The sequence below is a fragment of the Bactrocera oleae genome, chromosome 6 (assembly GCF_042242935.1).
Source record: "Bactrocera oleae isolate idBacOlea1 chromosome 6, idBacOlea1, whole genome shotgun sequence".
Classification (NCBI taxonomy): domain Eukaryota; kingdom Metazoa; phylum Arthropoda; class Insecta; order Diptera; family Tephritidae; genus Bactrocera; species Bactrocera oleae.
In genome coordinates this window covers 46,585,426-46,598,262 of record NC_091540.1, presented here as the reverse complement: position 1 = coordinate 46,598,262, position 12,837 = coordinate 46,585,426, and the positions used below count along the sequence as shown (strand labels likewise).

Genomic DNA, 12,837 nt, shown 5'->3' with positions numbered 1-12,837 from the left:
AAACTTTTTCATTTGAAGAGATATCTTCAAGAAATTTGACATGAATTATTGCCTAAAACAATGGTTCACTCTGCGAAGAAATTGTTAAGATCAGATCGCTTAGCCTATAGCTGCCATGCACACTGAACGATCGGAATCAAATTCTTGTATTTAAAACCTTTGATGAGATATCTTCAAGAAATTGGCATAGATTATTGCCTAAGGCAATGGAGCAATCTCCCTAGAAATTGTTCAGATCAGATTACAGCGTATTGCTAATATACAAACTGACCGATCAAAAGTTCTTGTTAGGGAGCTTTTGTATTTGTGAAGGGTATTACAACTTTGATGCAACCAAAGAGAACGTTTTTTCTTGGTTTGGCATGAAGTTAATTGGATGCACAAAGAACCTTATGTACTTAGTTGTGAGAGTACCTAGTTGTGTCAAGTTTTGTTTCGAAATCTTAACTAATGCTTAATTTTTTTTATTGAAAAACACAAGTATCGAGGTTGCAACCTGTGGGGAATTCCCCAAACTGCATGGAAAGCTGAGCTGATAGGGGAAGGTATGGAAGAGCTTCAATTCGAGGAAAGCACGGGGATGTCATCCTTGACGGGGATTTAAGTATGAACAGAAAACGTAGAAAAACGAGAAAGAACAAACAGAGAACGTAAAGGAACGAGAAGGTGCAGGCAGAGAACGTAAATAAACTCTCTCTGATTATATATATTTCTGATTCTTTTTCTTCAGAGAAGGTGGCGAATGTCAATGAGGATGAAAACAAAGTTTAAATAATAAAAATTAAATTAAATTATTGAGTAGTACTGAATGTCTCCCATTCTTTAATTACTATACTTGAAATTATTATTATTATTATTAAAATAAATAAATTTAAGTAAATCTTTTTAACACATTTATTACTTTTCAATTAAAGAATAAATAAAATAAATTTATCATCCTATCAAAAACACAACAGTTAGGTGCCGCTGTAAATGGAGAAAATACTATCCACTCCACTGAACAGTCACTGCATAATCACAACAAAGCGAACTGTCAAAAAGTCGATTAACATCCGGTTGCGTTGTGGTCTTCCTTTCCTTTTCACGTATTTTGACAAGATGGTAGGTGGTGTAAAAGTTGCCGGGGAAATTCACTGCCATCGTACGTTTTAAATATAATAATTTATTGAATAATTTACAAAGTGTTGCTGAATATTCTGCTCGGATGTATATGTTAATATTTCGAAGTTTAATCTACTAGTTCGTGCAGTTAACCAATAGTTTGTTGTCGCTATTTGTTGTTTGATACTCGAGTAAAATAGCGAACAATCGGTTCTTTGGTAGTGAAAATCGCGACTGGCTAATCTTTATATTTAAAAGGATAGTAAGGTGTGACAATGTATCAGTGTGTTTTGATTACAGGCGCGAGGTCCCAAGAAGCATTTGAAGCGTTTAGCAGCACCCAAGGCATGGATGTTGGACAAATTGGGAGGAGTGTTTGCTCCTCGTCCCTCCAGTGGCCCACACAAATTGCGAGAGTCATTGCCCTTGATGATTTTCTTGAGAAATCGTCTAAAGTATGCGCTGAATGGTGCTGAGGTGACCAAAATTGTTATGCAGCGTCTGATCAAGGTTGACGGTAAAGTTCGTACCGATCCAACATATCCAGCTGGTTTCATGGGTAATGCTTCTCATATCGTTGGTGTAGAATATATCGCATATCAATATATTGAAATCTTTTATTACAGATGTCATAACCATTGAAAAAACTGGTGAATTCTTCCGTTTGGTTTACGACGTTAAGGGCCGCTTCACCATTCATCGTATTTCTGCCGAGGAAGCCAAGGTATGTTTCGTACTTATTGTGTTAGTAATAAATAAAAAAATAAAAATAAATTGGCTTGATCGAAGACCATTTAGTTATGATTCCAAACATATATGTGGTTCAAAAGTAAGCCAAAAGCAATTTTTGTTACGACGGTCACTGAATGTCTTGATTTTTGTGATACTTTGGTAACACTTACGTGCAATTACAAAATTACTCAATGAACTATGAAGAATCATGTTACTTCTAAAAACATTTGAAATAAATCCTTTTTTTTTTTTTGTTTTTACTTATCCCTACAGTACAAATTGTGCAAAGTCAGGAAGACACAACTTGGTGCCAAGGGTGTTCCATTCGTGGTTACACACGACGGCCGTACCATCCGTTATCCCGATCCTCTCATCAAGGCGAACGATACTGTCCAGGTAGACATTGCCACCGGCAAAATCACCGACTACATCAAATTCGACTCAGGTAAATACCATGTTCTATATCAATTAAAAGACCGGTGGATTCATATGCTGACTTTTTCAGGAAACCTCTGCATGATCACTGGAGGTAGAAATTTGGGTCGTGTCGGTACCGTTGTTAACCGTGAAAGACATCCTGGTTCCTTCGATATCGTTCACGTAAAGGACTCGCAAGGACATGTGTTTGCCACCAGATTAACAAATGTTTTCATCATCGGCAAGGGCAACAAACCCTACATTTCATTGCCTAAGGGCAAGGGTGTTAAATTGAGCATTGCTGAGGAACGCGACAAGCGTTTAGCTGCTAAAACTCATTAAGTAGTTATTTAAGACCGGTTTCTAATTTAACGAAAAATGGAAAATTAACAATAAATAGAAATCACTAGAATAACTCGGAAAACTGCAAATATTATATATATAGACATTTGAATAAGTTAATTATTCTAGGTGTAGATAAGCTATACTTTTCTTGATGTAGTAAAAGCCTGCTGACTACGAGAACGCCGCGACTGACCGAATATACATATATACGTATGTGTATGTGGCATTAGTCTAGCGGTTAGACTCTAGGCGGAAACAGATACAGGAAGATGAAGACATTTTGCTGCAATTATTTGCTGTTGCCAAAAATTTAATTTTTTTTTAATTAAAAAGAATGGACGCTTGTTAAAAAAAGGTTACAAATATACGCCAAAAGGCCAAAACAAGTGAAAAGTTTTGTCAGCCCAAAACGGATTTTTATATCAATAGAGATGTTTCGCCTCGCCCTTTTCGATTTTCATCCAACGTACAGAAAGTTGATCTAACGAAATCGCTTACTGCAAAACCTGGAAGAACACAGTATCCTAGGGAATATTCAAGCAGTGACGCTACATGCTTCCTGATAAGGAGCATAGTGATCTCTCCAGGCAAGTTAATTTTAGGACAGATATAACATTACCCACCTTATTGGTTTTCTCCTTGGATCCTGAACTTACTGTTTGCTGCATGGTGACATTTATCGTTTTACCTACTAAACCTACAATATCAACTAAAATTACTGTCTAACCTTAAAATATCTTAAGAAAGTGATCTTTAGGTTTTTTTCGGAGCCTGTATCGCTGCCTAGCTGCCAATCGATGCTAAATTTAATTAAGACATCTCAAATAAAAAAGCTTTCCGTACAAGAACTGGGTTTTGATCGGTCAGTTTATATGACAGCTATATCCTATAGTGGTCCGATAGCGGCAGTTCCGACAAATGAGCAGCTTCTTGGGGAGAAGAGGCTCTATGTAAAATTTCAGATATATATCTCAAAATTAAAGGGCTAGTTCGCATATATACATACGAACATTGCTGAATCGACTCAGCTTGTCACGCTGATGATTTAAATACCATATACATATATACATACATACCACATATATAATATATATGCTGGTGTCCGGCGTTTTCTTCTGGATGTTACAAACTTCCTGACAAACTTAATACATATACATTCTACAGGGTGTAATAAGACAAAATTCAAAAAATGTTTTTTTTTTTATTTTAAATATCTTTTTCGTAATTTCTAGAAAAAGAACATTCGAAACATCGTTTTAAAAAATCCCCAATAATTTTCAGCAAATTTAAACTAGAAAACTGTGTCTTGACAAAATTCCAGATATAAGAAAAAACATTACATTTTACACTTATACGTATTTATTTTATTATTTACAACGATCTTTATCAGCTGAAAAATGGAGGGTCTTGTATTATTTGTGAAAAGTCGGGATTCGTCAATATAAAAAAAGTTATTTAAAAAATATTTACATACATACATATGTAATAAAGAGTAAATCTCTAACTGCTGGGATGATGCCACGCTATTCATACATACAAAGATATGTGCATAACTAAAATAGAAACACTTTAATTAAATTCATTTTCGATTTTTCATTTGTTTTTTAAATACACAAAATAAAAATGGTGGCAAATTATGTCATAAAGTCTTGGACCAAACTTGATGTCTAGATATTATTTTGGGGGGTTCGGATTACATAACACGACTAAAGCGCAAAGTATAAAATGGCGATAAATATCTGGTTTTATATATGTACATATGTAATGAATATGTAAATGCTATGCGTTGTAAAGTCCTTTCGTATTTCCTTTAAACTAACTACAAATACGTAAAAGATGATACAAAATGATGATGAGTGTATTTAACTAAATTTCATTCATTTATCTTAACAATTATTCACGATTTCGGTGAACTCCGTTTTGTGACTAATTTTCCGGAATCTCGACTATTAATGACTTCAGCATGGAATCCTGTCTCCCAATCGGCATAGTATTTGACTGTACGAACATTGCCATCGGGTTCCACTAGAGAGTATTCACCTTTTACAACATCACCGTCACGCTCTTCCTTTTGATGTTTGATATCGCCGGTATAAGGATCGTTGACACCATACTCGAAGGCATATCTTGCATGGTCACTCTGTAAAATTTATGAAAAAGCTGGTATTGTATTACAAAATCTATATATTTTCTCACTGTACACACATAATGTTCGTAGTGCTTTTCTGGAATCGTTTTAATAACAGCTGGTTGTATTTTGAGTGTCGGTTGAGCTTTTAAATACGCTGTAGGACTGGCGCTCTGCGCCAATAGAGGCGATACTGATGGTGCATATCTGTAGAGTCCACCGCCTAACGGTCCAATGCCGCCAATTCCATGTGAATAACCGTTAAGTAATTCTCCTTCGCCCTTTAAAAGCGGCAACGCTGGTTGGTTTTCTAATTTCAATGTTGAAATACCTAAATTGCCCCCGAGTCCATGCAAAGCACTTTGTCCCGAACCATCTAGTTTCAAAATTGGTGATAGACCGCTGTGTCCTAAAGCGATTGCTCCATAGTATGCACCATGTGCTATGGGAGCGGTGGAATAGCCAACTGATGAATAGAAATACTTATTAATTTATTGTCGAAAACGGCTTACTTTAAATTTTTTTCTTGAAACACATTCTGAGTTTGCCGATCTTGCACACATCCATTGATACATATATTGCAAACAAAAAAATAATATTAAGAATAAAAAGGGAAGGTCAGTACCATTGTATAAGGTAGGTTTATACAATGGTACTGACCTTCCCTTTTAAAAGCACTATTAGCGGTTTGGATGTTTAATATGATTGCCGTGTGAAAATTCGTTTTCGTAATTGTATACGAAACTATAAGCGTAGGGTGTTTCTGATTTTAAATTGAATAATTCGACTTGATTTAATGATAATAAGCCTTCATATAACGTTACATTTTCAGCCCATCACAAATCTACCAAGGCAATTGATTTTGATTCCATATGGCTTGCCTCGCCAAGGCTAGAACTTCTGTAACTAGACGAGCCTTAGAGCAAGAAGTTCGCTGGACCTTTTGTCCATTTAAGTAATCTTATAATTTTAACTTCATCGAAATGTCGCTTTTGTTTACTAATACTTTAAGTACTTCTTTTCGGTCGTGTGTGACTAATTTGTTCTGATTTTTAATCCATTGCTCATCAATGATCAATCAACTAAAAATAACCATTTGAATATGCAATACTAAGCTATTTTCGGATCTGAGATTTATTAGAACGATTAATAATGATAATTCTCCCCCAATAGTAGTTTATAGATAAAAGATTTGAAGAGACTAAGTCAAACAATCTGAAAGGTCATCAATAATATGCTTGGCTATATATAGTTAGTTCGAAGGTTTTTACTATATGTATAAAAATTTATAAAAGGTACATTTACAAATATTAGAAAGAAACTCGGAAATGTTGTTCAAACACGTAAGAGTTGTTTGCATAAATAATAAAGCATTTGGATTATATTTGGAAATATTACTAAATTAGCATATACATCACCCTTTTATTTTTCAAACAGGATTTATTAATTCTGTTAGTAGGATAATAAAGGATTATAACAGATTGTTTAGGTTTGCGGTTTTCATTTTTAGGTCACGGTCACCGGTTTAACAAATATAAGCAAGGATAATCGGCAGGATAATCAAATACATTTTATATTATTACTTGAGGTAAGCGGTGCTGAAGCGGAATAACTGTAACTAGATTTGCCAGAAAGCGGATGTGCCAAACTGGTTGCGATTGGAATTTGTGGCTGGTGTAGGATTGCGCCATTGGATAAATATTTACCCAAACCCAAACTGCCCGGTGAAGTTAGGGTTGTATATCCAGCTATACCTGATTTGGAAGATATACCAGAGTATTGAGTAGATATCACATCGCTTGTGGATAATCCACCTAAGCCAGCATTTGTTTGGATCGTTGATGATAAGGCAGGTGCGGCATAAGTTGCTACTTTTGCTACCGCAGGACTAGTTACCACTGCTGCGGCGGCGGGTGCTGTGTATGCGTTAATGTTGCCTATCGTGACGCTAGACCCCGATTGTAGAATGGGTTGTCTGGAGACGTATTGTTGTGAAAATGAACCGCTGGAGCCATATTTTGCAAAACCAGTACTTGATTGGATAGAGGTTACGCCTGGAGCTGGATATGCAGACGTTTTTGTTATACCGAGTGCAGGCGGGAGATAACCTTTAGCTGGGGTTGTCAATGTTGCAGCTTGTGTGGCGAACAGTAAAGACTGTGCCGGCTTTGAAACTTGTTGGTGTGAGATAGCGCCTCCACTAGCATAGTTTATAGATTGTAAACCCGACTGTATCGATTTAATAGAAGGATTGGTAAGCTGTATGGTTGCAGCTGAGGGAGCTGTACCATAGCTGTAGCCAGCTTGTGAAACTCCTAATCCAGAAGAATATTGTGTAATTGCAGGTGCAGCGTAAACGCCTACTTTTGCAACAGAGGGAACAGGAACTGCTGCCACTTTTGCCACAGGTGGAGATCCATAACTTACGACTGGTTTCGATACGTACTGGTGAGAAACTGCGCCACCACTTTCATATTTGACGGACTGTGAACCTGAACCTGAAACAGCCCCACTTATTATACCGAGACCGGAAGAATATTGCGTGGTCGTAGGGGCGCTGTAGACTCCCACCTTTGCAACGGTTGGTATAGCAATGGCAGGAGCAGCGACTGTCGCTACTTTCGTCACAGGTGTTGACGCATAACCTACAGTTTTCACGGGCTGGGATACGTACTGATGTGAAACTGCACCACCACTTGAGTATTTCACTGACTGTAATCCCGAATGTACAGACGTTAGGCCTGAGCCCGAAGTGTATTGGGTGAGAGCTGGCGTTACAATAGGTGCCTGGGCGGCGATTTTAGTTATTGCTGGGCTCGCATATGTCAGTGGTTGTAGGGGCTTGGAAATATGTTGATGTGAAATAGCTCCACTTGAGATACCGAGACCTGAAGAATATTGCGGAGTCGCAGGTGCGGCGTAGATTCCAACCTTTGAAACGGTGGGTATAGCAGGTGCGGACGCATAACTCACTGTTTGAACTGGCTTGGATATATACTGATGTGATACTGCACCACCACTTGCATATTTTACTGACTGTGATCCTAACTGTAAAGAAGTTAAGCCCGATCCGGAAGGGTATTGGGTGAGAGTCGACGTTACAACAGGTGTCACGGCAGCAACTTTAGTTAGCGATGGAGCTGAATATGTCGATACATGCTGCTGTGATATAGCTCCTCCTGAGTGAATGGAAGAACTGGCTGGAATCGTAGCGTAGGTACCATGTTGGGAAATTGAACCACTGCTTCCATATTTAATGGACTGTAAACCGGAATTTATTGATGTTAGGCCAGAGCCCGATGGGTATTGGGCCACAATAGGAGTAACAGGTGACGTCTCAACGGCAACCTTAGCAATATCAGGAGCTGAATAGGTTAATGGTTGAATGGGTTTCGAAACGTACTGATGTGAAAGAGCACCGCTTGATACGCCATGTCCTGATGAATACTGCGTAACTGCAGGAGTCGCATAAGTGGCTACTTTAGCTATTGCTGGAGCGGCAAGCGTAGGTACTTTTGCAATTGGAGCAGGCGCATAGCTCACTGTCTGCAATGGTTTGGACACGTACTGATGTGAAACAGCGCCACCACCTTCGTATTTGACCGATGAACCCGTGTGTACTGAAGCTAATCCAGAGCCTGAAGCATATTGTGTTAAGACAGGTGTTACAACTGGTGCCGCTGCAGATATCTTAGTTATTGAAGGAGCTGAATAAGTAACTGATTGTAGAGGCTTAGAAACATACTGGTGCGATATAGCACCAGATGAGCCGTAAGAAGCATAATTGCCATCGCTAACAGATGTTACAGCTGGAGTTGCATAGTCTATAGATTTAGATAAGCCTAGACCAGAAGTATATTGAGTAAGAGAGGGGACTGGAACCGCTACCGGCGCTACTTTAGTTACTGGCGTTGCGACGTAATTTACAGTATTCAAAGGCTTCGAAACGTATTGGTGCGAAACCGCACCACTGTTTTCATACTTGACAGATTGAGCGCCCGTAGGAATAGAAGTTAGTGTGTTGGGTGTTGCAGGTGCGGTATAAGTTAATGTTTGCGCAGTCGAGATTTTAGCAATTGGTGCAGCATAACTCACAGTCTGTACTGGTTTCGAGACATACTGATGCGAAACTGCGCCACCACCGGAATATTTTACAGATTGTGATCCTGAATGTATAGATGATAAGCCGGAGCCTGTTGAGTATTGTGTAACAGCCGCTGTAACGACTGGTGGCACCACTGCTGCTTTTGAGATCGCCGGAGCTGAGTAAATAAGGGGCTGTAAAGGCTTAGAAACGTGCTGATGAGAAATTGCACCACTAGAAATTCCATGGCCTGAAGTATATTGTGTAATAGTAGAAGCTCCATAACCGCCAAGTTTAGAAATTCCAATTCCAGAGGAATATTTTGTTACTGCGGGTGCAGCATAAGCTTCGACTTTTGATACAGCTGGGATAGCAACAGTTGGTACTTTTGCTATAGGTACGGGCTGGTAGCTTACTGTTTGCAACGGTTTTGAAACATATTGGTGCGAAACTGCACCACTACTAGCATACTTTACAGATTGTAGAGGCTTTGAAAGAATACTGCTGCCAATGTTTAGAGAAGCACCAGCGGTGGGATATTGTGCAATAGCTGGTGCGCCTATGCCTGTTAAATAGGATGAAGATTGCACTGGTTGTGAGATCTGTTGATGCGAATTGGCTCCACTTGTTCCGTACTTTGAGTAACCGGCGCTAGAGAGAACTGCAGGTGCGACATAAGATTGCACTTTGGAGACTGCTGGCGCTACAACTGTAGAGATTTTGGGTAAAGCCGGAAGGCCGACGCTAATTTGTTGAATAGGTTTCGAAACATACTGGTGAGAAATCCCACCACCCGACGCGTAACCTGCGTACTGTGAAGCTGGTGCTGTTGAAATATATGTGCTTGCAAGATTCGGCGCGTACGAGTAAGAGCCAAGTGGAGTGGACGTTTTTTCGGCCAACAAGTTACCCTCCAATTTCGATAATGATACCGAGGCTAACGTATTTCCTAACTTTTGTGTGTATGGAACGCTATAGGATATTGCAGGTGCATACGAGCTTATGTGCCCAGTCTGTAGTGGATTAACATATGCTGTGGTTTTCGAAATTGTTGGGCTGGATTGATAGTAAGAATACCCGGATGACTCATATTCAGCACCCTTTGAAATAGTTGGCGTAGACAAACTTTGTAATTGTATATTAGGTAATGTGGCATAAGATTTTGATAATCCCGGTGAAGTGAATGCAAGTTTTGGCACGATATTAGCGGCTGGCGGTAAATATGCGTTAGAGATCCTTTCCACCTTGGGTGGTAGAAGAACGGTTTTTGAAATAGCAATTTCGGGTTGTAAAATACCCGCCGTTTTGAGAGGTTGGTCAGCATATGTAATACCGCCCTCTTTTATTGCTGCATTTGTTGATATTTGTAGTAGTTTTCCACCAACTCCACTCTCATAATATGATTCGGATGATTTTATCGTATCAACATTGAGATATCCATCATCTGATTGACTTGATAATTTATATTTAGCTCTTGCAGGAGTCACCGAAAGTTGGACTTTTGGTGGTGGATAAGCATAACCATCAGATGCAGCGAGTATGCAATCTGGAATCGCAATTGGTTTTGTACTAGCCCACACTGTGCTACAAAGGCACAATAATGCCAATGGTACCTGAAAGTGAAAATAAAAAATATCAAAGTATTAGTGCGAATCGCTAAAAACAATAAATTATTAGCGAAATTTAACAAAACATTTAATGCCATTCGTGACCAAAATTTTAGTCGGTTGTAACTTAAATAGATGATTTTAGATTACACACTTTTAGTCTTTCTATTTTATATATACAACAGTTTCTCAACTAGAAATATCTTAGGTCCTTCATAAAGGCCTAAAAATAAAAAATAAAACAAATTTACTTAAAAATAGTCGAACTTCAACCGTTAATATCCTTAAGACGGTTATGGTTTACGAGCAGTTCAAGCAGCTGGAAGCGAGATATGAATTTTTCTATCTAATAATAAGAAAAAAAAAGAAAAGCGTATCTTTCTTAGAGGTCTCCAAGTTTTCAGAGTACAAAGCGAAAAATAAGTCGTTTTTTTTGACGCACCCTAATATACATAGGTATCAGCGTGACGAGCTGAGTCGATTTAGTCATGTTCGTTCTGTCGTCGTCTGTATAGTTGAACTAGTCACTTAGTTTTAAGGTATCGATCAGAAATTTTGCAAACGTCCTTTTCTTTCCAACAAGCTCCTTATTTGGTTGTACCGCCGATATCGGACAACTATAGGGTATAGCTTCTGTTCATAAAAGATATTTTTCCTTATTAAGTAACCTTAATTTAACTTGAAGATTTTTATATCAAACAACTTGGCTAGAAAGAACTAGCAAAAACTTTCCCGTTATATGCAAACCAATCGTCGCTTCTGTTTTCAGATTTAGTTATACATATAGTTGCTATAGGAAATGTACCTGTGAAAGGTGTTACAGATTCGGTGTATCCGAAGTTAACATTTTTTCTTGTTTTTCTTACATTTTTTGTACTAATTTTCAACATTGGTCTTCTTTATCTTTGTTATTTTAGGTAAAGTTCCGTTGGTTTCTTGATCTTGTATTTTTCGGAACCCTTTCTGTTTCTACGTTGGTTACTTTATCGATGAGCAGAACGTCTTAAGGGTTTTGTGGCGGGTTATGGGTTTTACGACATGTGATCTAATATTAAGCAAAAAATAAAATTAAGAAAAACACCCTTGCTTGTCATTTAACCGAAATTTTACTTTTATTGTGTCTGTTTTACGTACATTATGAAGTAAATAAATTAAGTGGCCTTGCATTCCTTTCATCAGTAAAGGAAATTGAAAAGCAATCATGTTTAAGGAGGCTTCAATAAGAGTTCTCCATATTTATAGGACATGACATCCTCATAATCTTCTTTCGAAAATTCTATTTCTCATTGGATTCTAAAATTTTGGACAAGCCGTTCATTTCAATGGGAGCTACAAAGTCTTATTGTTTTTGAGATAGTTTTGTACCTTTAAATTTACACGTAGTAAGCGTAATTATTATTTTATATAATTTATGCGAAGCTTTCTCTAAGCAAACAAATTTATAGGATACTTCTTACGTGGGAAGTAAATGAGAAGGTTTTTCGAAAAAAATCTTTGTATAGTACATTAGATTCATACTCAAATAAGTATTTGTAATTGTTAATTTCAAAATCAACATTTTGATGGCACAGTTCAGATCACACTTCACGAAATATTCCTACACAAATTAGATCATCACGCATCCTTCAGAATAATTAACAGTTTCATTGAATGCTGCAGTTATTCGTTATTGCACTGAAATTTATAGAATTTACACTTCCATTTATGGTTGCGACTAGCTTACACAATTTCTACAAATCTTACTCGTTCATATATATGTACGTAGGTATATGTTTGGCGGATAACACCTTGCTTGTTCATTTTGCTTATAAGCACTCACCTTCATGCCTTGTTCTCTTGATAATTTCTTAATTACAAACTGTTAATAATATAAATTGTTTTGCGAAGTCTTCGATTTCACTACATATTAATAAGGTCCTTATCGCTTTGGACAGCCACTGGCAATAGATCACTTAATTCAATCCTTTTTATATGTACACACACACATATCCAATGATAGAATTGTTGATTTTGTCGCGGGCGCGCGTATCCTTTATAATGGGCGTTAACGGTATTATTTGCGCTCCAACGAACTGAAGCGTCGCGAAACACTACCAGCTAGCCAGGCCCTATTGTCGTTTATATACGGTCAATGTGGACACCAAACGTTCACAGCATCAGCGACGGCGGCTGCAGTGGCAACAAAAATTGGCTACACATCCAAAAAGGCTGTGACAAGCAGCTCGAGATTGTACACACGCGCACACATATACACATCCATGCACTCATATAATGGCATGAATCAAAATTATGAATTCGCAAAAAGGCGAAGCATGCGCCAAAACGCTTTTCAAACAAAACAAACAGAACAACTACAATTGGTGCGTCTATTACTATTGGCTGCGCCGACGCAATGCACTTTGCAGTTTTTAGTTTGTTTATTG

The 12,837-nt window shown here is 38.0% G+C and overlaps 2 protein-coding genes and 1 non-coding gene across 3 annotated transcripts; 2 read left to right on the top strand and 1 right to left on the bottom strand.

Annotated features, from left to right (window-relative positions):
* The first annotated feature begins 957 nt into the window (after positions 1 to 957).
* RpS4 (ribosomal protein S4) lies at positions 958 to 2,674 on the top strand. The gene is made up of 5 exons (XM_014240677.3): positions 958 to 1,101; positions 1,402 to 1,660; positions 1,728 to 1,825; positions 2,107 to 2,278; positions 2,339 to 2,674. Exons 1-5 carry the CDS (start codon positions 973 to 975, stop codon positions 2,590 to 2,592), a joined length of 912 nt encoding a protein of 303 aa, XP_014096152.2. The 5' UTR covers positions 958 to 972; the 3' UTR covers positions 2,593 to 2,674.
* On the top strand, positions 1,873 to 2,017 carry LOC118682767 (small nucleolar RNA psi28S-3327). Its single transcript, XR_004978588.1, has one exon. It is a non-coding gene; the product is annotated as a small nucleolar RNA psi28S-3327 (small nucleolar RNA).
* A 1,237-nt stretch (positions 2,675 to 3,911) lies between the features above and the next one.
* Positions 3,912 to 12,608, bottom strand: Cpr76Bd (Cuticular protein 76Bd). Its single transcript, XM_036372203.2, has 4 exons — positions 12,234 to 12,608; positions 6,307 to 10,420; positions 4,801 to 5,189; positions 3,912 to 4,735 (listed from the first exon to the last, which is right to left on the bottom strand). The coding sequence occupies exons 1-4, from the start codon at positions 12,237 to 12,239 to the stop codon at positions 4,493 to 4,495; spliced, it is 4,752 nt and encodes a 1,583-aa protein (XP_036228096.2). The 5' UTR covers positions 12,240 to 12,608; the 3' UTR covers positions 3,912 to 4,492.
* Between the last annotated feature and the right edge of the window lie 229 nt (positions 12,609 to 12,837).